The sequence below is a fragment of the Magallana gigas genome, chromosome 2 (assembly GCF_963853765.1).
Source record: "Magallana gigas chromosome 2, xbMagGiga1.1, whole genome shotgun sequence".
Taxonomy (NCBI): domain Eukaryota; kingdom Metazoa; phylum Mollusca; class Bivalvia; order Ostreida; family Ostreidae; genus Magallana; species Magallana gigas.
In genome coordinates, this window is record NC_088854.1 from 39607733 (window position 1) to 39633677 (window position 25945).

Consider the following 25945-nt stretch of genomic DNA (forward strand, 5'->3'; position numbering starts at 1 on the left):
TCATATAACAAAGCACCATCATCAAATTAAAAAGCACCACCTTTATATCAAAAAGCACCACCTTCATATAATAAAGCACAATCTTCATATAATAAAGCACCATCTTCACATAAAAAAGCACCATCTACATATAATAAAGCACCATCTTCATATAATTAAGCACCATCTTCATATCATAAAGCACCATCTTCACATGAAATAACCACAGCATTATATAATAAAGCACCATCTTCATATAAAATAGCCACATAAGGCAGCTATGGCGTTCCATAGATATTTCACTTTTATTCGTTATTTTTGGATGGAGTTAGAAAAAGTTTGTTAAGTTTGAAAGCATTCGAATTGAATATAATGCTTCGTAATACTTACTGTTCAATTTAACCAAATATTTAAAACTTTTCTATAAGAATTGCAAGTAAAGGGGTTATCTTATTGAAGAAAGAGATCTGTTCTTGGTTTTGTTGACAAAGAAATGATAGTATCGAATGAAATGTAGTTATGTTTCCTCATATGCGCATGCTTTAAAAATTTCTGAATGATCAATGAACTTCCAAGGACAACATCGTTTGTCACTGAAGATAAAGAACTTTGGGACTTCCATTTGACTTGCCAAAATACCTTTGCCTGCATTACCAATGGATGAATATCAAATATTCGGAATGATTGAAAAAGAAAAACATACATGAAATAATTTGCATTAACGATTACAAAACTAATACACTTACTAATCTGCAAACACACCAATACAAATGTTCAATTGGCCTTCTATAAAGCCTTATGACATAGTTAGATTTGAGCATGGCTAGGTATTTTGACGTTATGCACAAACCTAACCTATTGAGATCTCTGGATAGAAAATTGCGCAGTTAAATTTGTAATACAGTTTGTTTTCATTTCTTACTTATTTGAAATAACGTGTAAGCTCAATGATGCTTATTTATTACATGCGTTTGTTTATATTATCGCATATACAAATGTAATCGTCAGTCAAATGTTCATTTTCAGGAATTTGTGATGATGAAATGGTTCATATTTTATAGGAATTCAACAATTTCCAAGTCCATTGTTGCCTAATATTATGCCCGCCGGAAAAATGCAAACAAACCTTAAAATCACTGATAGTTTTGAAATTTGCTTAATTTTTATTTAAAACGTTTATAATTAAATGAATGAAACCGTATTTTTGTTTTGCTAGTCTTTTTTTTTTCGCACGAAATACAAAAGTGTTCTGTGTTTTGTATAGTTCTGTAAATATAATATCGTTTGTGTTTAAATATCTAAACAAAAATATAAGAGGCTTGATCCAAAAGTAATGTCAAATATGCGATAAAATCATGAAAAATCCGTTATCTACCTAATTCAATTCAGTTCTAAAAATTTTAATGCATTGTGATAAATATTTCTGAAGAAAAAATATTTTGAAGAGCGTGAAGCAAAGATAGTCGCCGCACGCTAGCGACCTCTTTTCTAGATCTTTAGGCGTTCTGGTAGAATTTCGTAATTTAGTACTCTGTAAAAATTGGCCACGATGCTCTATTTTACATTTTTTTTTCATTTTTAGCTCACCTGAGCTCAAGTGAGCTTTTCTGATCACAGTTTATCCGTAGTTTTCTAGTTATCTCTACATGTAGATGTATCCACAGGGGCATCGTATCTGCTCTACACTCAATGACATATATATAAATAATACACGTGATGTATCAATCGAAGCAAAAAATGCCTCCTATCACTATTCGCATGTCCAGTCTTTTAAATTCTTGATCTAGAGACAAAAGGCATTGTGTAGATGTCCGAAATGGACTGTAACGTTCCCTATTTCTTTAAAACAGTTTTTTAAAAAGTCTAAGATATATCTGTTTCAAAATATTCTATTGTTTGGGTCTTTTTTAAATTTTGAAGCATACAATTTATACATGAATACAAACCTTAATAAAGACGTAAATTCATGACGCGGTGATGTCTCGTAGATATCATGCTATAAACATCAATATTTTGTTAGCGTAGCTCGCGGGTTTGCTGACGTCACAAAAAGAATTAGCGTAAAGAGTTGACCGTCATGACAAATGAGATATTTAGAAGTATAAAAGAAAGTATTTTAAAAAGCTTCAATGCGGTTTATGACTGTTTATACAAACATTTATAATATCAAGTGCTGAAAATTTAAAGATGTCACATACATTGTCACATTTTGTTCTATAACGATAAAGAATGAGTGTGCGTTAGAACTCTTCCATTTAAAATCATGTTTTAAAATAGAATGTATGCATTAACTTCGCTTTTTTTTTACAATTATAACTTCTGTAATCTGTACTACCGATTAAATTTTTAAAATTCTTTTGGCTGGAGATAACTGTTTTATTCAGTTCGATTACTAACTTATATATAATGTCAGTAGTTGCCTGGCATTTTATTTTTGCATTGATTGACTCAGAGTTTAATAAAACCAAAAATAGCAATTTTCTGTATCTTTACAGCCTAACATTAATTGCATTTGATCTAATTGGCATTTACATGTTCTAAAATGTGTTTAACAGCTAGTCTTGTCAATAAATGCTTTTCAATTTTTGGGTTCTAAGACGTAAGGAAATGATGACGGCGGGCTAACGTCGTAATAAAAATATAAGGTTTTGAGAAATCTTTTAAATCTTTAAAGGGACATGGTCACGATATTTTATTTTTCTGTTTTTTATTTACAATGCTTTATGAATGCATTTCTAATGATCAAATAAAATTTTGGTGCCCGTTGATGAGTTTCAAGCAAGATACAGGGCTCACAATTCTTCGTCATGTAAACAAGGCTCGTGCCCTGTTTTTGTTTACATAGGTTCAATATACCAGTAAAAAATGTTTTTCAAGATGACTTGTCTATATTCTTATTCATTTTAAGCATTAATGAACAGTTCCTTACGATTAAAACATTCATTTTAGGTCTAAAACTGGAATTTTCATTTCAAAATAAAAACAAAAGCTTTGTTTACATAGCGAGGAATTGTAAGCCCTGTAACTCGCTTATAACTCAACAAATGTCACTCAAATTTTGGTTGCCTATTAAAAATGCCTTACTGAAGCATTCTAAATATTAAAATCGAAAAAATAATTTTTGACCAAAATCGTGACCATACCCCTTTAAAGTTTTTTTTGCCAAAAATTGGCCGAGAACACCTACTGAATTTTTTTATGAATTGATTCATAATTATCTCTTCTGTTTTTGTGTTGAGTATGATTAATTTCGTCTAAATCGTTTAAAAGTCAGGAGCATGTGTTTCTTGGTTAAAATGTGCATTTTACTATGACGTCGCGCAAGATACTGCTGTCTCTTTTACCTACGCTAGCTAATAAAGAATAATTAAATTCTGGTTGTAACGCGCTTTCTGATTGGCTAAAAAATTGTTTTATATCGTATAAAGAATGTTGCCTACGTCTTAGTAAGACTAACGTCAAAAACGTATCAATACGCCTGACGTTACGTTTGAATTTTGTATAATTTTACATCATTTTAAAGGTCAAATGACCGTTTTTATCTACAATGAAGAGATAAAAAAATTAAATTATAAGCAATGAATTCAATATTTATTAGTTTTATACGGTATAAAATGGTTTGAAACAGTTTACGCTTATTTAAAAACCGCTTCGCGGTTTATAAAGCGTAAACTGCCCCAAACCATTTCATATCGTATAGAACAAATAAGTATTGAATTCAATCCTTAATTATTTTGAGGGGTTGTGGAAGAGCCGTTAAAAGGATAAAATAAAAGTGTTGGGTATAAATGGCAAGGGAAATTTGTAAATAATGAAAATATTTTAAATAAAATGAATTTTACATACTTTTTGAGGAATGACAGGTAGTTGACGTGATATATGGATGTCCTGCGCTTACATTCAGTAGCTATGCGCTTTATGCACAGGTTGAATCAATTTTGCGCCAAACAGCATGAAATTTGGAATATAATTGTAACATCCCACTCGGCACACCTCGGCCGATTCGTATCTCATCTAGGTTACGGAATCAGCCGAGGTTTGCCGATTGTGTAACATCCTTATCAAAGTATGACGTCATAATCATTTCAAATGTTCGGTTGATAGATATAATATTGCAGCCTTTGAAATGGCGAAGTACTCGGTGTCCCGTTTTTTGAAGATTCAGATAGACTGACATTTCAATCATCACTATTATGTCTAAAACGAAGGTAAGTTGCTTATTTTTGATACAGATATATTGCACACGTATTGTAAAATAAGATACAAACGACTATTATTTTAATATTTAAGAAATAAACAACGTTATTTATAGTGAACATGGCGTTATGAATAGCAATTGCTCTGTTGGCATATTCCATGATGCGCACTAGCGCATCATGGAAAATATGCCAGCAGAGCAGTTGCTATTCATAACGCCATGTTCACTAAATAATCGAACGTTGTTTATTACTTATATTTGCATTTTACCACTCGCAAATTATTATAGCATTGAATCATGATTTTTTGAAGTATACACTCTCATAACTGCAGCGGTGTGTGCATACAAATCGAGTAACGCGCGTTAGCGCGTTATGAAAATTTGTATGCACACACCGCTGCAGTTATGAGAGTGTATAATTCAAAAAATCATGATTTAATGCTTATATTTACATTTTTTAACTTCTTGCCTCGTCTGCAAATGTGATTCATACCTTAAAATTCCTATCTTATCCTAAGGGTAAGTTGATATTAATGGAAGAGCCACAGTAACAGCCACCAGCGTGAACTTTGATTTTCGCTTGTGACGTTGCAGTTTACAGCGGTCAACGTTTGTGACGTCATAATAAAATTCGTCAATTTGACCTTTGACTACTTGTTGCATTTAGAGGCATTTGAAGATCACAGAATTTAATGGAAAAACACAGTAGAATGTAAATATTTTTCTATAATCGCAATTGCTCCGTCTGTATACTATGACGTCATAAAGGTCTGACGTCATATACTTTTCCATGACGTTATAGATTTTTATTTAAAAAAATAATTGCAGTTCCTCCCTATGGACTTACAGTGAGAAAGAACAATGCATATGCAAATAATAATAACAATATTTATAAGGCAGGTTGATTTTTAAGTTGTCCAGTAATACTGCACGTTTTAAGCAATTTAACGATTTTAGTGCAAAATTTCAATCGCAATTATTAAAATAAGTACAACAGACACAAAGTACATAAAATTTGCTACAGAGACATATCATTTAATATTTATTCGTTTGATGAGATATCGGCGCTTCTGATTGATTGAAAAATTTCTTTGATACCTGCATCAATAAAATTTTTTGCCGGATCTACTTTTCTCAACTGTTCTGATTTAACACTATTTATAGAATGGGAATTTCCAAGATAAACACTGTCAACAAAATGTAAAGTTGTGTCTGTTTTATTGTCAGCAAACAAAATGCAACCTTGTGAATATAAAAACTTGAAAGTTTAACCTTCAAAATTAAACAAAACACATTGTTTGATTCACGAAATAGAAAATTAAGCGTCTTCTCACGAATTCGTCTGCTTGAGATCAATCAACATTTACAGCGAGGCTGGCTGTTTCTTTTCCAGGAATATTATAACGAACAAATAGGCCTATAAACTTTCACGGTAACACTGCTGTTCAAATTTGGTAACGATAATTTTTTTTATTTACACACGTAGATGATCGGTCATCAGAATAAGCGTCGTAAAGAAAAGCTATGAGTACTCAGTAACTAATGCATCAACTCCTTCGGTGCATTCCAAGCGGCAGATATACCATTTAAGTACATCACTGGCTATCTAGTTACCACAACGTTTACAAAAGTCGCTTATACATACTGTTCTTTGTCGATATATCAGCTATTTTCGTCCACGATCGCCTTTCCTTGGATGGTTATGTCCAGTTGCATATTTCAGCGATCTCACATGAAAACTAGTTTTATTACGAGTTTTTCTGCACAGTGAATAATATCACAAGCTATCGCATGTATTTTCCTTTCGTTTTCAATTTAGCCGGTTCAGATTTTAACTCACTATTTGTGTTAAATCCATTAAATTCAGCACAATAGCTCTGCATCAGCTGAAGGCGCATCCATTTTGAATATTGTTGCTGTTGTTGTTTTGTATTCATACGCGCCGCTTCATTTACATTATTTACATTTCAGATCTATGACACTTCACATTTTTTTATTTGAAAATGTTTAATTAAATGATAAGAAATGAAGATAATAATTTTTCTATTGATCGACGTATCAAAGAAAAAATTGACCGGAAAACTTTTTCATCAATGCGCTACGCTAGCGCGCATCATGGAATATGCCAACAGAGCAATTGCTATTCATAACGCCATGTTCACTAAATAACGTTGTTTATTTCTTAAATAGTCTAACGCATATATCTATTATTTCTTTGTTTGCATATACATGTATATGTGAGATATAAATTTCACGATAAAAAAAATATATGAGAGAGAGAGAGAGAGAGAGAGAGAGAGAGAGAGAGAGAGAGAGAGAGAGAGAGAGAGAGAGAGAGAGTTTAAGTAGGTTGACTTCATAAGTCATCGGATTTTTTTGCTAACCTTATGACCCGCAATGCAAACTTAATCATGTTTTTAACACCATGTTAGTTCCAGTCTGGTATGTAGCAGCGCTCTTTCCGATCAGTCTGACTTTCCGCATGTTGTTCAGTACTATTTCTAATCCTAGATACTGCTGAAGATATTCAAGAGCACTGACATAAAATACGTAAGTCCCTTTCCCGGGAGAGGTGAAATTCAAATTGTAAAAAATGGAACCAAAAATCTTCATAGTTACAGTTATCACGACAGTATATTGTCTAAATAGCAGTACTAAGTACTAAGTTCCCCCCTCCCCCCCCCCCCCCCGAATAATGCGGACATTTATTTTTAAAACATCTTCATTCGCTCTCGCACCGTATGGGATTTACTGACCATGTACAAACCATATTAGATCAACAGTAAACTAAATGTGTAATTAAGCACAACACCAAATTTTTTAAAGCGAATTTATATAACCAACTTACATTGTTTTAGAGCCTGTATGCATCATTCATACGATATTTTTGTAACAATCATTGTCATTAAAAGCGGACAATTTTCAGAAAGTAATTAACTTGTAAAACGCAAATATGTTAGTGGTCAAGAGGCAGGTATTGCTGGCTGCAGCTGTTATAAGGTTTATCATGATGCAGTTTAAGAAATTCGCAAAAAAAGGAATTGCTATTTAATTTGTGTTAGATATGCAGACAGACAGACAAAGCATGACTTTGCTAGATTGGTAAGCAATTCCTTGTTCGTTTTAATAATCATTTCTATAAAATTGTGCTTTTTCTTAAGAATAAACGCCCATCCAAGTTTATGCTCGTACGGTCATTTGGGGGTATTTCGAATCGCGTTTCGTGTTTTAGAAAGTTTGATGTATCGCTCTGCAATGTATAAAACATGAACAAATGAAACTATTCAACAGTCACCACCTGCAATGCTATTTATATAGAGAGAGAGTTTAAAGAAGAAATGACATACATTATTTAATAAACTAATTTGTGATTTAATTTATCTTCTCGCTAACCTCAGTGAAGGGAATTTGTGTGATGAAAACGCTGCTAATATTCATTTCTCATTACATTAATTGTATGCTATTGCTTTATTAAGCGAAAAAATTGATACAGTGTATGTTTGTAACCGCATGCTCGGATCCAGAAAACATTTCCAGGGGGTGTCTGAGGGATAATTTGGTTTTCTAAGGTTGGAGTGAGGGTTTGAGGCCTATTTCGGAAATTTTACTATGTAATCTTATTAATTTGAATTTTCCAAGAGGCGGAGGGAGGTGTTCCAGGCACCCCCTCCTAGGTCCGCACCTGGACGAGTATGATCTTACAACGAAATGTATTAAACATGCGTTTTTACACATATTTTAGAATCAAGTTGAATAAAAAGTGTTATTCAAAATACCCCAAATGACTGTATTAATGATTTCGTAAATAGAATAATAGACTTATCATGAAATTTTTAAAGCTGCTATGCCCGATTTCATTTAAAATGTTTGTGTCGCTTTAATACGATGGTTATGCTAAGTATGTGTATTATAATAGACATCGCAGTAGTTTTCCAGGTCAATTAAGCCATATTTTAATGAAAAAGTGATGTACACAATTTATTTACAAAACAAACGACATAAATTGTATTGATTTCTTTCGTTGCATATTAATATTTGCTGCTGAGATCAAGGCGGGTATGATTGTATCACGACTTTGAAAAAAATTTCAAATGAAAAATAAACGTCGGTACATTTTATTCACTAATATTCGGAAAAATTAAGTGTTTTGTATACAATCGATACATAACATGCGGGTTGAATAAACCCAATCATTCGGAAACGAAACCAAACGGTTCCCGTTTCTAAACATTCCCAAGATGGAATTGGTTTGTTTGACGTTTGTTTTGTTTTTTGTGTACCCATACAGAAATTTTTCTATCTACTTTGAATATTTTAAACTTTGAAAGGAGACGGATGTTGCTTGTGTAAATAGGCAACTTTCTAATATATTTGGTCTGTATGGAAAAATATTTGATACTCTAATAGCCTCCCCCCCCCCCAAAAAAAAAAATCGGACTACTAGTATGTAGCTTTAAATTATCTGTATCTTCACTTTTTCGGACAGGTGAAAGCCATTTTAATTTTTATATTTTATTCCATACAAAGTAAAAACTTGTACCACATCATACAATATAGACCTAAGAAAATTAATAATTATGCATAGTTCATCATCAGACGATGAAATAAAACAGTTTTGAAATACAAAACATTTACGATTCTATATCTCGATTCGAGCGAGCTAAGTAGTTTTTTAAGGCGTCGAGCTAATGCTCGGCAGCCTTCTAGCGATCGTCTGGATTGGCAATCGTCCAAAAATTCACGCTCTGCACCGCCTTTTAAATGCGCATAAGAAATAAATTAAACGTATTACAAGATTTTTTTCTTCCATTTATTCAACTAAATTGTGTACAAAAAACCCAACTTTGCCTCCCTGGTGATTGACAACTCATTGCATAAGAATAAATTTGCTTAATCAAGAAATGGCGGATGAATACAATCAGGCCTAAGTGTAAAGATTCACTAAATATTATTTTAGTTTATCGCTTACATTTTAATTGGAGACCGTGCCCGATAGAAATAACATTTTAGATGTAAATTTATTTGTTATCGGACACGGTCTCCAAAATAAATGTAAGCGATAAACGTATCTAGTAATTTCGTTGAAAAAAATAAACTCGATAATGCAGTTGGTTTGGTCGAGCATTTTAGATAGCATGTGTTGTGGATTTGTTTGTAAACAACCATACCATAGGAAATCTTGTTTCAAACGGGAATTGAAATAAATAAATGTATGTTTTATTATTATAATTAGGGACACACTGTTAATGTATTTAAATTATGAACCTGTGAAAGTTGTTCAAAGACTGTTTGAAGCAGAAAGAAACAAATTATGTTGCAATTTAGTTTCAAGAAAGAATGTCTCTGTTGGAAATGCTCTGAAGAAGGAGACAGAAGATACGAAAAAGAGTTGCAGCGCGGGGAGGGGGGTGCACTGAAGTCTTAATCTCGAACACGGTCGAAGAAGCATCACCATTATCTCCCAATTATTTATTACATGCAGTTATTGTTTTTCTGTCCAAGGATTCAGTTTTGTTCTTTCACATGCATGAAAACTACTGTAAAATGTCACCAGATAGAATTGTTTTAAAATGTTGATCATCTGGCTAAAATTTTGTTATGGGATCATATCCAAGTAATTTTTTCAGTGCCTCATTCCTTTTAATTTGGCATATCGCAGTTTATATTGCCGTTCATTAATTAACTCTGAATGGAAAAAAAATATATAAAGTACATGCTTCTTTTGGTGCTCTGTCAATATTTCAATTCTAAGTAAAAAAAAAGACACACTGTCACCTTCAGGCGATTCATATTCCCTCGGTTTACTGCATATTATACAATACCAGAGAACAATGCTGTCTGTAGTAGCTTTTTACCCGATTTATATTTTAAAATTAAAAAAAAAACCCGCATGGATGTTACCGATGTCTTTTATTTGATTTGTTTTAATAAGCACTAACGGCAGCATGAAAATAAAAAGTCGCGCTCACTCGAATTATACTCGGCCTTCGGTGGTGGACCAAAGCTTTAGCTCTCGCCGTGTTAAAGTTGGACTTTAGACCTGTATTTTGTTGTCTTAAGATTATGACAGTTTTTAAGATTATCCTAAGATATGACAAATATGTGAGCTACGATGAGATCTTATGACAAATTTTGGTCTTGAGATAGATTTTAGTCAAAACTCAGTTATGTTAAACGAGCCCCAGGTTTATATGTTTATAATATTATTGTAATTATGTTTAATGCTGATGAGCTTATTGCTCAAAGTTGAAATAAATAATAATACCGAGCGCAGCGAGAGGCGGGCGAAGCCCGCCTCGCGAAGCGAGGATTAATGGTAACACGTATATATAAGAAAATCAGTGAAAAATGAAAGTTGAATCAGGGGTACTAAGGCCAAAAAAAATTTCTTCCAGCCCTGGGCGCCGCCATCTTGGCAGCCGTTTTGATTTTAAAAAGTTAGTTCGATCATTGATTGATTAGTACTTATCGATTGTCCCTAAACTCGATTTAATAAGTTCCAGTGTTTCAATAGAAGGTAATTCGAATTAAAAGAAATTAAAATGGAAACCAGATAACTTTCAATAGTGCATCAATCAAGAAATACGACATGTTCTATGTATGTCTTATCAAATTATCAGATGGAAAATAAAAACATTAAGGTCAAGGAACTGATCTTTTAGATACCGAATAAAGTATTTAATTTTATTACAGCGGCATTCATATGAATTAAATTGAATAACAATAAAAGAAGAAATAAAAAATAGTTCGGAATAACGTTACTCTCTTCGGCTGTTTCCGAAGACAAAACTTGAACGTTTTACGTATGAAATATGACGTCACAATGTAGACTGAGCACGCGACGTTTAGTTTAAACTTTGGCTAATGATTTGAGTAGGCAACCAGGCGGATCCTACTGTGTGCGTTTCAAATAAATTTTATTCTACAAAAATCAAACTGCACTGTGTTAAATCTGCGCTCGGTCCAACGGTCACACCGTTTACATATTATGGCAGAGTAGGAAAAAGTAAGATTGGTCTTCCTCTTGTGGGGGAGGGGGGGGGGGATTTCCTTTTGGTCAAGGTTGTGCATTTGGATAGATATATTTTCCGGTTTTGACGGAAAAGTCATGGGGTTCTATTCACAAAAACCATACGCCAGCCATGGTTAAACGCAAACAACGAGTTGGCGGGGTGTGACGTAGTGACTTTATTATTATGATGTCATTTTTACGTTGTGACGTTATCCGCATGCAGTATTTCACTAAACAGATCGATCATACAATGTACATTGTCATTGATACAAATTTAAAAAATCAATAATGAAAAACAGAACCTGAATATATTTAATTTTTTTTTATTTTAATGTATATTATTTCAAATTGCCATAGGCCCAAATAGGCCCTGTGGCACAGAAATGGAAGACAGAAATTATTTAATGTCCAAATAAACGTCCCCTTTATGTTTGACGCTCCATGACTGTGACGTGACGTTGATATACGTAAAACTGATTACGTCCAAACGAAAAACGTTGGTTGGAAATAGTTATTATATAAGTTTTGATGCGGGTCCTTTTCGTTATTTTTTAATTAATTATATAGCAACAATAACATTTTCTGCCAAATACTCGTTTTTTTTCTAATCTGGACTAAGTTGATTAAAAAAATTAGATGATGCAAAGACGTAATGTAATCAAATCCTAACACTCTACCCATATTCTCTTTATTCCATTTAGACAAGAAGTCAAGATCTTTACGGACCGATCCATCCGTTTAAAAAAAATATCCTACACGCGTGATAATATTAAGGTAATTTAAAAGCGGACATTAGCGGTCATACAAAATCTGCTAGAGGTCACGTTTTCTCACAGCAAATCTTTCGTAAATTTACCTGTAAAAATGAATAAGCATAGAGATCCCCCATCCAACTTATTTTTCGTTTGTCAAATGTCAAAAAGTCTAGCCCCACTTTCAAAAACGACGCCAGCCCGCTATTTTCTAATAGAACTTTACAGAATTATATCTTTAAATAAAGCATTCGTGTTTTATTCATTATTGTATTAATTAGATAAATACTTTGATAGGAAATGAGGATTATCATTGAAAACCTGCATGGCGACCTATATGTCTCGGTACTAGTATTTGTGTTTAGGATATTACAAATCTACAGGGTCTTTAATTTTTTTTATCTGTTACGGTTTTCAGAAGAATGACAATGATACCATGGATACGAAAATGCTCCCACGAGAAAGATTAGAGTTTTATAGAAATAAGAAACTTCAAAAACGACGACAACAAAAGCTAGCATCGTATCATAAAAACAAAACTGTCAAACAGATTGAGTATAAACAAACTTCTGATGCAATTAGAAAGCGCATGTACAGAGCAAAACAAGCTGAAACAAGACAGAAGGAAACAGAACGAAAAAGAAAATATAGAAATTTAGCGAGGAATAAAAACATCGAGCTCTCTGCGAACACGAAAAATTCAAATGAAATGATAAGACATGTTTTTAAAAACAGAACAAGTAAACACAGAGCATTAACAAAATTAAAGGATTCGTTGCCCCAATCACCAAAGAAGCGGTCAGCTACACTGGCAGCATATTTGAAAAATTCAAACTCTCCAACGACAAAAATTTTAATTGATGCTGATGTCTTATTATCACCAGAAGAACAAAGTAAAAAATCAACAGAAAAAGCGGTTCTGCAGGATTTAAAAACAACAATTGATAGCTGCAAAATGAAAAGATCGAAAGACTCGGTAACGTCTATGAACGTGCTTGTTGCATCAATAAGTGGTGAACAAGTGACCCAAAGCAGATGTCGAAAAAATCTAGCTAAAAACTTGGTTTACCAGTTAAACGAATAAGTAAGGGAAACACTATTCGCACCACTGTATTGAAAACTGAAAGATCTTGGACTTACACGTATCTCCCGACCAACTGGAAATAAAGCAGATATCAAGCGAGAAAGAATTGGACCCAAATTATACACGAGCCACGCAGTGTATATTTTAGAAAAGACCCAAACTGAAGTTTACCTGGATTTCATAAGCGAAAATCCTGATATCAAAATTTGTCAAAGGTCCTTTGATAATTGCAAGCCCTATTTTGTTAGACAGGCCCGCCCGAAGGACAGACACACATGCTGTTGTAGATATCATGTTGAAATAAAGAGTGCCTTCAAATTATGTATGGACTTTCGGAAAAAGATCATGAAAACAAATGCAAATGACATTGGAATTGACGTCCAAGTATTCGAGTCCATAAGCGATGTGGTGGATGTCACATTGTGTATAAATCCTACTTTGCAATGCATGAAGCGACAGTGTGTAGAATGTTGTATCCACTATACTTATTACCAGGAGAAAGTGGAGACGCGGAGACAGACGAAACAGTCAAGTGGGAAAAATTTGAAAAAGTTGAAATCAAAGTGAAGGGCAATAAAACAACAAAGAAACTCGTATAGGTTAAAAAGGAATCAAAAGTCAGTGATTTATTTTCACACTTTTTGCAACTATTAAAATCGTTTCCATTCCATCAACACCGAACTACTTGGCAAAACAAACCAATTTCAAGAACTTTCATCTAATCTTCCACTCAACCACTGCATCTGTGTTCATGACTTTTCTGAAAATTACCGTTGCACAGAATTAAAACAACTTCAAAGTGCTTACTTTCAAAAAACTGAAGTCTCTGTTCACGTTACGATTATACATCGTCATGCACTACCCGACATTGATGGAGTGGAGAACACTGAGCAGAACCCAGAAATAATCCCTGAACATTTTTTTGTTATTAGCGATGATCAACAGCATGACCAGTATTTCGTCCATGTAGTTCGTAAAACAATATCCGAGAACTTCGCATCCATTTCCTACCCGGTTGACACCACGCACGAGTTCACAGATGGATGTGCAGCCCAATATAAGAGTCGACATTGCTTTGGGGATTTCAGCAACTCCAGTTGGGATTTCGGTTTCAAACATTTTACCAGAAATTATTTTGAGACTGCACATGCTAAAGGTATTTACATGTATATTTTCTACACACTTTCTTCTTAAGGACACAAATACAGTGTCCATCAGATCGAACTAAGTACTTTAAACTTGTAAATGGTAGCTATTCTATTAGTATTTTCTTATGAAAACAGAATTGTTTTATACATTAATTATGCCACTTGTTGATCACTACTTTGATTTTGACAAGATAAAGAAGTAAAACGTGCGTTATTTAATTCATTCATGTCGCGTTGAAGTTTATTTTGCATTTACTATTTGAGCATTTTTGTTTCAATTAAAATTTAATATTTTTGTATTATTACATGATTGTGTTTATAATGTAGGACCTCAAGATGCTGCTGGAGGACTGTTAAAAAGACAGGCAGATCTGGCAGTTTTGCGTGGACAAGCCCATATACAAAATGCCCGGGATCTGTATGAATTTGCTGTTCCGACTTTGCGGACAAAATCTGTTTGCCGGAGACGGCTTTTCCGGTTTCTTGATTTCATCCCAAGAGAAGGCAATTTAAGTTTCAATTTCAAACCAATTTCAAACATCAGATCTGTCCATCAAGTCATCGTTGATAACTCGTCTCCCCATATCATTATACGCGAACTGTCCTGCTTTTGTGAAAAATGCAGTTTACAAATTTATCACGAATGTGTAAATGTTCAAAGAATTGGGCAAGTTCAACACCATGAAATGGTCAAGGAGACAAACAACACATTCGATGTTGAAGAAGATGACGAAGAGGTGCCCTTGTCCGAAATGGTATCCAAAGGACAGGTAATTGCCTTATATGCGGATGACCCAGACCATGATTATTTCTTGCTAAAAGTTCAGGAAGCAATTCAAACATTAAACAGCAAAAGCACCGACGCTTGGGGCTCAATTCTTCCAGCTGGTATTAAGGTCATCACATGACTTTATTACGACAATATTAATAACAAGAATCTTCTGTCATACAAACTTATACCCAGGAGAAGAGCCGCAGTGCCAGCCAGTGCAGTACAATGTAGTTTATATCTGTTCAGAAATAGATGCTAGGGCCAATATTGTTTTGGACGAATGTGTCCATTTAAACACATTGCATGCAATAAACGACATTATTATGTCTTAAAAATGAATTGTACATGATCGAATACATAAACTTCAAAGATTGTAAAACATAGTAAATAGAATAATATACCAGAATAAAATTTTTCATGATTGTATAATTATATTATCCAAATACATGTATCTGTGCATTTAGCTGTATTGTCTGGGATAAAAGTGCAATATCGAATGTGGAATGTTTTGAATTCGCTGATCAAATTTATAGTTTAATACATGCAGCTTGAAATTTTCTAAAATGAAATCACATTCCAATCTGCGAATTTTTTTTTTGTTTCATAAACTATGATTGAGTTATTTAAATTAAGATATACACTTTTAAAGTTATTACTTATATTTCTTAAATATTGCCCGAGTTACAGGCGTGTATATTGTGATCTTATCTTAAGTACATTTACTACCATATTGCTGGCAGTGTTTGTGCATTAATTCATAACTTGCTTGCAGTGCAAATCTGGAGATACAGAAGATATGAATATTTATTTTAGTTTCAAAATTAAATCAAAGTTTTACTTCAAAATAGAGTTTGAAAAGGACAGTTTTGATGCATCATATTTATACAATACAGCGCCTGTGTGAAACGCGGTGTATAGAGTGACATTATTTTTGGATCAACCCTTGTTGCGTGGACCCTGAGGTCCACGCAGAAAAAATATAAGCGAAGTTAAACCGGATGCTATGGGGAAAATTCAGCCTGCGCGTGAGCTAGCCTGGTTCCTGTGCGTAATGGGTAGCTCAGGGAACCAGGCTAGCACACGTTTATCTGAATCGGGATCGAGATTCCGTGCCATATGCACACATAAGTTCAAAGGCGCTGTAATTATAAAGTTGTCGGTAAACAGTACAGAAACAAAGTATTCCTTTTAAAAAATGATTGGCATGTGATATGAACTATCAGTATCATGAAATAAGTTGATGTTATGCCGAAACTACAACATGCATCAAAAAGCATAATTTGCAATGTTTTGTTGTTTTCCGAATATACAAGTAACTTAACTTTACTTTTATAGTAGGCGAGGCTAGAGAACGTCCCGATTAAATTTGTTAAGCATTTAAGTATGATTGAATAGTTATGTCACTGTATAAAAGTTTAAATCTCAAGAAAAATGCATCATATGAAATTTTTAATTTACACAGAGCTGTCACTTCATAGTTAACAAAGTATTGCGAATCGGAATGTGTGCGCAAATAGTAGAATTCACCGAATGCCTGATACTGTACATGCAAACTTCATTCATAGATAGATTATAATTATTTTAGAAGTATGAATCCTTTAAATTCTGAGATAAAAAGTCAGGGCTATACATACATGTATACGTAATACAACGTACAACTTTAGTGGTTAAAAGCAGAGGGCTAGAGTCGGTGGAATCTCTGATAATCTTAAGACTTTCACTTTTCGTTGGAAACACATACAAATGATCCACGTATTGTAGTCCTTTTTTAAAGGACAGCAACTTGTATATACTTTAGGCGTTTTCGAAAAATTAAAATGTAATGCTAGATCGAAATTTGACTAAAAATATGCTAAATTGCTTATTATCAAAAAATAACCCCGGAAATTAATGAATAAATAAAATGGGTTAGTAGTTAGAAGTTCGGCGGGAGGGTTTGCTACATGTATATACTAGGCATATTGTTAATTGGTGCAAGAGCAGAAATAAACTATATTTCCTAATGTTGCAATCGTCTGAAGAACTCATTTTATTCACCAATTAAAAATGAAAATAAAGATAAAGTTTAAAATCAATAAGCGTGTAGATTTTGTATTTGACTACAAGTACCCAGATTTAAGGAAATAGAATATAAACACCAGGCACGATTTTTACCGTGAAACTGAAACAGTAAAAAAAACCACGTGGTCTTAATTTGAATGACAATAATTAGGGTCTTCCGTCTTCCGCGGAAGACCCTACTATTATTCTATTGTTTCTTTTTCACTTTTCTTATTAAGGTCTTCCGTTTCCAACGGAAGACCTTATTGTTATTGCTTTGTTTCTTTTTCCCTATTCTTAGTAAGGTCTTCCGTTTCCAACGGAAGACCTTATTAAGGTCTTCCGTTTCCAACGGAAGACCTTATTGTTATTGCTTTGTTTCTTTTTCCCTTTTATTTTTTTTTTTCTTACGCTTTTTTGTACAAGCGATTTTTTGAAAACGACTTGACCGATTTTCGTGAAAATTTCAGATCTTGTAGATATTGATAAAAACCTTATATATAATTTTTCATTTTAATGACGTCACTTCCGTTCGGGAGATATTGACGTTTTAGTGATTTTTAGAGGGTCATTTTGTCCTGCTATCTCCTCCTAAACGAAAAAAGATATTGAATTTAAATTTTCAGGGATTGTAGACAAAAGATTGTAGATGTGTTTAAAGGCATTTGTGGTTGTCTGGCTTCAAAGGCGTCGAAGCTCGCCTGGACCCGAAACTCGAGTTTAAAAAAACGACGTAATTTTAATGGTTTTCGTTCTTTATCTCCTTTCCTGAAAATATTTTACCATAACATATAGAGCAAATAAAATTTATATTTACAGGATCTTCCGTTTGATAACAAGAAAAAGGGGCTGGTCTCTTAAATAAGGGGCCAAAAGGGCTCTAAAGTCTTTCTCCCATAGCACTTTACTGAGAAATATTTTGTAATATGTGTAAGAAGCAAAAATGTTCATCTTTTACTAATAAAACTATACATTATAAATTTTTTATTATGCGTTACGTAATTAGGGGTTTTAAGGGGCCAAAAATCCAAAACTTCGATCGAATATATCTCAAAAAGGAGAAATATTTTGAAAAGCAATATAGAATAAAAGATGCTTAGAATGATGTTTTAAACAATATTCAATCATAAAATTTTCGTTATCTGGCCCCAATAAGGAGATTAGGGGTCAGCCCCTAAAATGTCCTTTCCCAGATAGCTCTTAAACGGCAAAGAATTTCTAAACACTTGTTGAACAAAATATGTTTAATATCAAAAGAACTTTCGTATGATGCCAAGAAAAAGGGGCTGGCCCTTCAATTTAGGGGCCAAAAGGGCTCTAAAGTCTTTCTCCCATAGCACTTTACTGAGAAATGTTTTGTAATATGTTTAAGAAGCAAAAATGTTCATCTTTTAATAATACAACTATACTTTATAAAAATTTTATTTTGCGTTACGTAATTAGGGGTTTTAAGGGGCCAAAAGTCCAAAATTTCGATCGAATATATCTCAAAAAGGACAAATATTTTAAAAAGCAATATAGAATAAAAGATGTTTAGAATGATGTTTAAAACAATATTCAATCATAAAATTTTCGTTATCTGGCCCCAATAAGGAGATTAGAGGTCGGCCCCTAAAACGTCATATCCCAGATAGCTCAAAAACGGCAAAGAATTTCTAAACACTTGTTGAACAAAATATGTTTAATATCAAAAGAACTTTCGTATGATGCCAAGAAAAAGGCGCTGGCCCTTCAATTTAGGGACCAAAAGGACTATAAAGTCTTTCTTCCATAGCACTTTACTGAAAAATGTTTTGTTATATGTTTAGGAAGCAAAAATGTTCATCTCACATTTATTTAACAACATATTATAATTATTTTATCATGTGTTCCGTATTAAGGGGTTTTAATGGGTTTTAAGGGGCCAGAAGTACCAAACTTTGATAACATACCTCAAACAGAACAAATATTTTAAAAAACATTATTTTGAAAATCAATATAGAATAAAATGCTGAGAATGATGTTCCTAATAATATTCAACCATCAATTTTTTTTTGTTGCCCCAATTAGGAGATAAAGGGTCAAATATCAAAGTCAAGGTCATATAACCTTCAAGAAATCGCACGGAAGACCTCCTCGTTGCTCGCAACGAGATCGTGTCTAGTTGTTATTGCTTTGTTTCTTTTTCCCTTTTATTATTTTTTTTTTCTTACGCTTTTTTGTACAAGCGATTTTTTGAAAACGACTTGACCGATTTTCGTGAAAATTTCAGATCTTGTAGATATTGATAAAAACCTTATATATAATTTTTTATTTTGATGACGTCATTTCCGTTCGGGAGATATTGACGTTTTAGTGATTTTTAGAGGGTCATTTTGTCCTGCTATCTCCTCCTAAACGAAAAAAGATATTGAATTTAAATTTTCAGGGATTGTAGACAAAAGATTGTAGATGTGTTTAAAGGCATTTGTGGTTGTCTGGCTTCAAAGGCGTCGAAGCTCGCCTGGACCCGAAACTCGAGTTTAAAAAAACGACGTAATTTTTAATGGTTTTCGTTCTTTATCTCCTTTCCTGAAAATATTTTACCATAACATATAGAGCAAATAAAATTTATATTTACAGGATCTTTCGTTTGATAACAAGAAAAAGGGGCTGGTCCCTTAAATAAGGGGCCAAAAGGGCTCTAAAGTCTTTCTCCCATAGCACTTTACAGAGAAATATTTTGTAATATGTGTAAGAAGCAAAAATGTTCATCTTTTACTAATAAAACTATACATTATAAATTTTTTATTATGCGTTACGTAATTAGGGGTTTTAAGGGGCCAAAAATCCAAAACTTCGATCGAATATATCTCAAAAAGGACAAATATTTTGAAAAGCAATATAGAATAAAAGATGCTGAGAATGATGTTTTAAACAATATTCAATCATAAAATTTTCGTTATCTGGCCCCAATAAGGAGATTAGGGGTCGGCCCCTAAAATGTCCTTTCCCAGATAGCTCTTAAACGGCAAAGAATTTCTAAACACTTGTTGAACAAAATATGTTTAATATCAAAAGAACTTTCGTATGATGCCAAAAAAAAGGGGCTGGCCCTTCAATTTAGGGGCCAAAAGGGCTCTAAAGTCTTTCTTCTATAGCACTTTACTGAGAAATGTTTTGTAATATGTTTAGGAAGCAAAAATGTTCATCTTTCACTAATAAAACTATACATTATAAAATTTTTATTATGTGTTATGTAATAAGGGGTTTTAAGGGGCCAAAAGTCCAAAATTTCAATCGAATATATCTCAAAAAGGACAAATATTTTAAAAAGCAATATAGAATAAAAGATGCTTAGAATGATGTTTTAAACAATATTCAACCATAAAAGTTTCGTTATCTGGCCCCAATAAGGAGATTAGGGGTCGGCCCCTAAAACGTCATATCCCAGATAGCTCAAAAACGGCAAAGAATTTCTAAACACTTGTTGTACAAAATATGTTTAATATCAAAAGAACTTTCGTATGATGCCAAGAAAAAGGGGCTGGCCCTTCAATTTAGGGGCCAAAAGGGCTATAAAGTCTGTCTTCCATAGCACTTTACTGAGAAATATTTTGTCATATGTTTAAGAAGCAAAAATGTTCATCTTTTACTAATTAAACTATACATTATAAATTTTTTATTATGCGTTACGTAATTAGGGGTTTTAAGGGGCCAAAAGTCCAAAACTTCATTAGAATATATCTCAAAAAGGACAAATATTTTGAAAAGCAATATAGAATAAAAGATGCTTAGAATGATGTTTTAAACAATATTCAATCATAAAAGTTTCGTTATCTGGCCCCAATAAGGAGATTAGGGGTCGGCCCCTAAAACGTCATATCCCAGATAGCTCAAAAACGGCAAAGAATTTCTAAACACTTGTTGAACAAAATATGTTTAATATCAAAAGAACTTTCGTATGATGCCAAGAAAAAGGGGCTGGCCCTTCAATTTAGGGGCCAAAAGGGCTCTAAAGTCTTTCTTCTATAGCACTTTACTGAGAAATGTTTTGTAATATGTTTAAGAAGCAAAAATGTTCATCTTTCACTAATAAAACTATACATTATAAAATTTGTATTATGTGTTATGTAATAAGGGGTTTTAAGGGGCCAAAAGTCCAAAATTTCAATCGAATATATCTCAAAAAGGACAAATATTTTAAAAAGTAATATAGAATAAAAGATGCTTAGAATGATGTTTTAAACAATATTCAATCATAAAATTTTCGTTATCTGGCCCCAATAAGGAGATTAGGGGTCGGCCCCTAAAATGTCCTTTCCCAGATAGCTCTTAAACGGCAAAGAATTTCTAAACACTTGTTGAACAAAATATGTTTAATATCAAAAGAACTTTCGTATGATGCCAAAAAAAAGGGACTGGCCCTTCAATTTAGGGGCCAAAAGGGCTCTAAAGTCTTTCTTCTATAGCACTTTACTGAGAAATATTTTGTAATATGTTTAAGAAGCAAAAATGTTCATCTTTCACTAATAAAACTATACATTATAAAATTTGTATTATGTGTTATGTAATAAGGGGTTTTAAGGGGCCAAAAGTCCAAAATTTCAATCGAATATATCTCAAAAAGGACAAATATTTTAAAAAGCAATATAGAATAAAAGATGCTTAGAATGATGTTTTAAACAATATTCAACCATAAAAGTTTCGTTATCTGGCCCCAATAAGGAGATTAGGGGTCGGCCCCTAAAACGTCATATCCCAGATAGCTCAAAAACGGCAAAGAATTTCTAAACACTTGTTGTACAAAATATGTTTAATATCAAAAGAACTTTCGTATGATGCCAAGAAAAAGGGGCTGGCCCTTCAATTTAGGGGCCAAAAGGGCTATAAAGTCTGTCTTCCATAGCACTTTACTGAGAAATATTTTGTCATATGTTTAAGAAGCAAAAATGTTCATCTTTTACTAATTAAACTATACATTATAAATTTTTTATTATGCGTTACGTAATTAGGGGTTTTAAGGGGCCAAAAGTCCAAAACTTCATTAGAATATATCTCAAAAAGGACAAATATTTTGAAAAGCAATATAGAATAAAAGATGCTTAGAATGATGTTTTAAACAATATTCAATCATAAAAGTTTCGTTATCTGGCCCCAATAAGGATATTAGGGGTCGGCCCCTAAAACGTCATATCCCAGATAGCTCAAAAACGGCAAAGAATTTCTAAACACTTGTTGAACAAAATATGTTTAATATCAAAAGAACTTTCGTATGGTGCCAAGAAAAAGGGGCTGGCCCTTCAATTTAGGGACCAAAAGGGCTCTAAAGTCTTTCTTCCATAGCACTTTACTGAAAAATGTTTTGTTATATGTTTAGGAAGCAAAAATGTTCATCTCACATTTATTTAACAACATATTATAATTATTTTATCATGTGTTCCGTATTAAGGGGTTTTAATGGGTTTTAAGGGGCCAGAAGTACCAAACTTTGATAACATACCTCAAGCAGAACAAATATTTTAAAAAACATTATTTTGAAAATCAATATAGAATAAAATGCTGAGAATGATGTTCCTAATAAAATTCAACCATCAATTTTTTTTTGTTGCCCCAATAAGGAGATAAAGGGTCAAATATCAAAGTCAAGGTCATATAACCTTCAAAAAATCGCACGGAAGACCTCCTCGTTGCTCGCAACGAGATCGTGTCTAGTTATTATTTTTTTTTTTCTTCCTATTTTTGTGCACGCGATTTCTCAGAAACGGCTCGGCCGATCTCAATGAAAGTTTCAGATATGATAGATATTGGTCTGAACCTGATTAAATTTTTTTTGTGTTGATGACGTCACATCCGTTTTTGAGATATTGAGATTTTTCTAATTTTTATATGGGTATTTTGTCTTCTGTCGTTCTCCTAAAGTATAAGAGATATTAAGCTCAAATTTCTACGGTTGGTAAAGGAAAGATTGAAGTTTTGCATGGTTGTTGTTTTGTAAGTTTAGCACTTCTGGCGCCAAAGCTCGCTAGGGCTCGAAAATTGACATTTAAAAAGCGTCGTAAATTTTTGTGCTTTTCTCTCTTTATCTTTTTTCTGGAAAATATTTTATTAAGACATGTAATGTAAAAAAGGCTTATATTTACAAGACCTTTCGGCTGATATCAGGAAAAGGGGCTGGCCCCTAAAATTAGGGACCTAGAAGGCTCTAAAGTCTTTTACCCATAGCTCTTCACCGAGGGATATTTTGTAATAGATTATAGAAGCAAATATGTTTATCTCACAGTTATGTATTCAAGCAATATAATGATTTTATCATGTGTTACGTAATTAAGGGTTTTTAGGGGCCGAAAGTCCAAAATTTCGATCACCAATATCTCACAAAGGAAAAATATTTTGTAATGCAGTACAGAAGAAAAGTTGTTCAAAATGATATTCTCAACAAAATGCAACCGTCAAAATTTCGTTAAACGGCCCCTAAAAGGAGAAAAGGGACCGGCCCCTAAAACCTTCTTTCTCATATATCTCCAAAACGGTAACGAATTTCTAAACACTTGTTGAACAAGATTTGTGTAGAATTAAATGACCTTTTATTTGAAATCAAGAAAAAGGGGCTGGCCCCTCAAATTAGGGGACCAAAGGACTCTAGAATCTTTAATCTGTAGCCCTTTACTGAGAGATATTTTATGAAATATTATAGAAGCAAATGTGTTTATCTTATAGTTCTGTATTCAAGCAATGTAATGATTTTATCATGTGTTACGTAATTAAGGGTTTTTAGGGGCCAAAAGTTAAAAAATTTGATCACCCATATCTCAGAAAGGAAAAATATTTTGTAATGCAGTATGAAAGAAAAGTTGTTCAAAATGATGTTCTCAACAAATTGCAACCGTCAAAATTTCGTTGAACGACCCCTAAAAGAAGATAAGGGACCGGCCCCTAAAACCTTCTTTCTCATATATCTCCAAAACGGTAACGAATTTCTAAACACTTGTTGAACAAAATTTGTGTAGAATTAAATGACCTTTTATTTGAAATCAAGAAAAAGGGGCTGGCCCCTCAAATTAGGGGACCAAAGGACTCTAAAATCTTTAATCTGTAGCCCTTTACTGAGAGATATTTTGTGAAATATTATAGAAGCAAATGTGTTTATCTTATAATTCTGTATTCAAGCAATGTTATGATTTTATCATGTGTTACATAATTAAGGGTTTTTAGGGGCCAAAAGTCAAAAAATTTGATCACCCTTATCTCAAAAAGAAAAAATATTTTGTAATGCAGTATAAAAGAAAAGATGCTCAAAATAATGTCCCTAATAACATGCAACCTTACAATTTTTTTTCAGCGGCCCCAATAAGGAGATAAGGTCCGGCCCCTAAAATATTCTTTCTGAGATATCCTAAGAACGGTGACGAATTTCTAAACACTTGTTGGACAAAACTCTTACACCTGAAACAAAATAGTATCAGGCACCTAAAATGAAGATCCTCTTTTCCTGTTTTAAATCATGTATAGCTGTTAAATAGCAAAATCAAGATCGATCGTAAATCTCAATTTCTAAAATCAGACGGAAGACCTCCTCGTTGCTCGCAACGAGATCGTGTCTAGTTATTCTTTTTATTCTTTTTTTGTTTTACAAATTTTGTGCAGGCGATTTCTCGAAGATGGCTCATTCGATTTTCTTCAAATTTTGAGGGTTGATGTGTCGGTATCTGAAGTTTGTACCGCCGTTTCAATTTTTTGATAATCACTTCCGGTCGGAAGTTATCGTCCGTTTACGATTTTTAAAAGTCAATTTTGTCGGCTAGAGATATAAAAAACGAATAAAGATATAGGGCTGAAATTTTTAGTGAAGATAGTCTTCCACTTAACCTGTTGCAACATGGTCATAAAATCGTCCGCCGTCACTTCCGGTCGTCACCGGAAAGAAAGATAAAAAATCGGTTTTTTCAACTTTTTATTTATATATATTTTTCTAACGGGTTGATAGAGACTCTTTTACTGATTAAGAATATGTAAAAAAAATTTAAAATCGATTGATGCGTTCCCGATATATTAAGCATCAAATTCCTGAAGCGAGAGTCCGATTAGCTCAGTCGTTACAGTGGTGGACATGTGCCCAGGCGACCTGGGTTCAAGCCCTGGGTGCCGACATTTTTTTTCCTAATTTTTTTGGCGTTAATTAACAATTTAGTCTTAAAAGTGAAGGATTTAATCTCATTTACTCAAAAATCGGACGGAAGACCCACTCGTTGCTCGCAACGAGAACGATCTAGTTATTATAACTTTCGCAGGGCTGTAGGAGAAGGCAATGAAAGCCCCTGCACTTATACGCACTCGGACTTATACATTTGTACTGCTTGTATTCAAAATGAAGTTCTTATTTGCAGTATTTTTCATAGGCAGGAATACAAAGGAAATATTTGGCAATAGTTCTGGAGTCAGAAGCAGCATCTATTTACTGCCAGTATTTAAAGTTTGCCAAAAAAGACACATCATCTCCAGTGCTTGGTGTGGTAAAGCCTGGCACAAAATACATGCTGGTATATCTTGGAAGTAAGTAGTGTTCATGAAATGGTTTGACGTTTTCATAAGTTCACCTGCAATGTCCATCAGTTTGTCCTTTTCTCTATTAGTAAACTTTTTTTTATTCTAAGAGAACTACCGGGCCGATTTTTACCAAAAATCCACATCAAATTATTATTTATTTATTTATTTATTTTTTTTTTGGGGGGGGGGGGGGGGGTCATTAAGGTTTTTTTAAACGATCATGATTTTAAAGTCTCGCTGTTATTTTTCTGACGTTAGTAAACTATCATTATAAGATTGAAAATTTGATGAAAACCAAGTGCATGGTTCGTAAAGCTGCTAACTTGTAAAAATCATTGACCCTTGGTTAGTTAAAATCCTTGAGGATCCATATAGTATGCTATTAAATATTGTACTACAATTATAAAACATATCATTTTGTCGATCAAATCCTTGGGAATTGGTATTCAACGTAT

The 25945-nt window shown here is 33.3% G+C and overlaps 1 protein-coding gene across 1 annotated transcript in view; it reads left to right on the forward strand.

The window, feature by feature from the left end:
* LOC117681114 (heat shock 70 kDa protein 12A-like) overlaps positions 1-25945 on the forward strand; it is a 40306-nt gene that overhangs the window by 11151 nt on the left and 3210 nt on the right. Inside the window, exon 5 of the mRNA XM_066076531.1 lies at positions 25343-25496. Coding sequence (XP_065932603.1) covers positions 25343-25496 — 154 coding nt within the window. The remainder of the gene's footprint in view (positions 1-25342; positions 25497-25945) is intronic.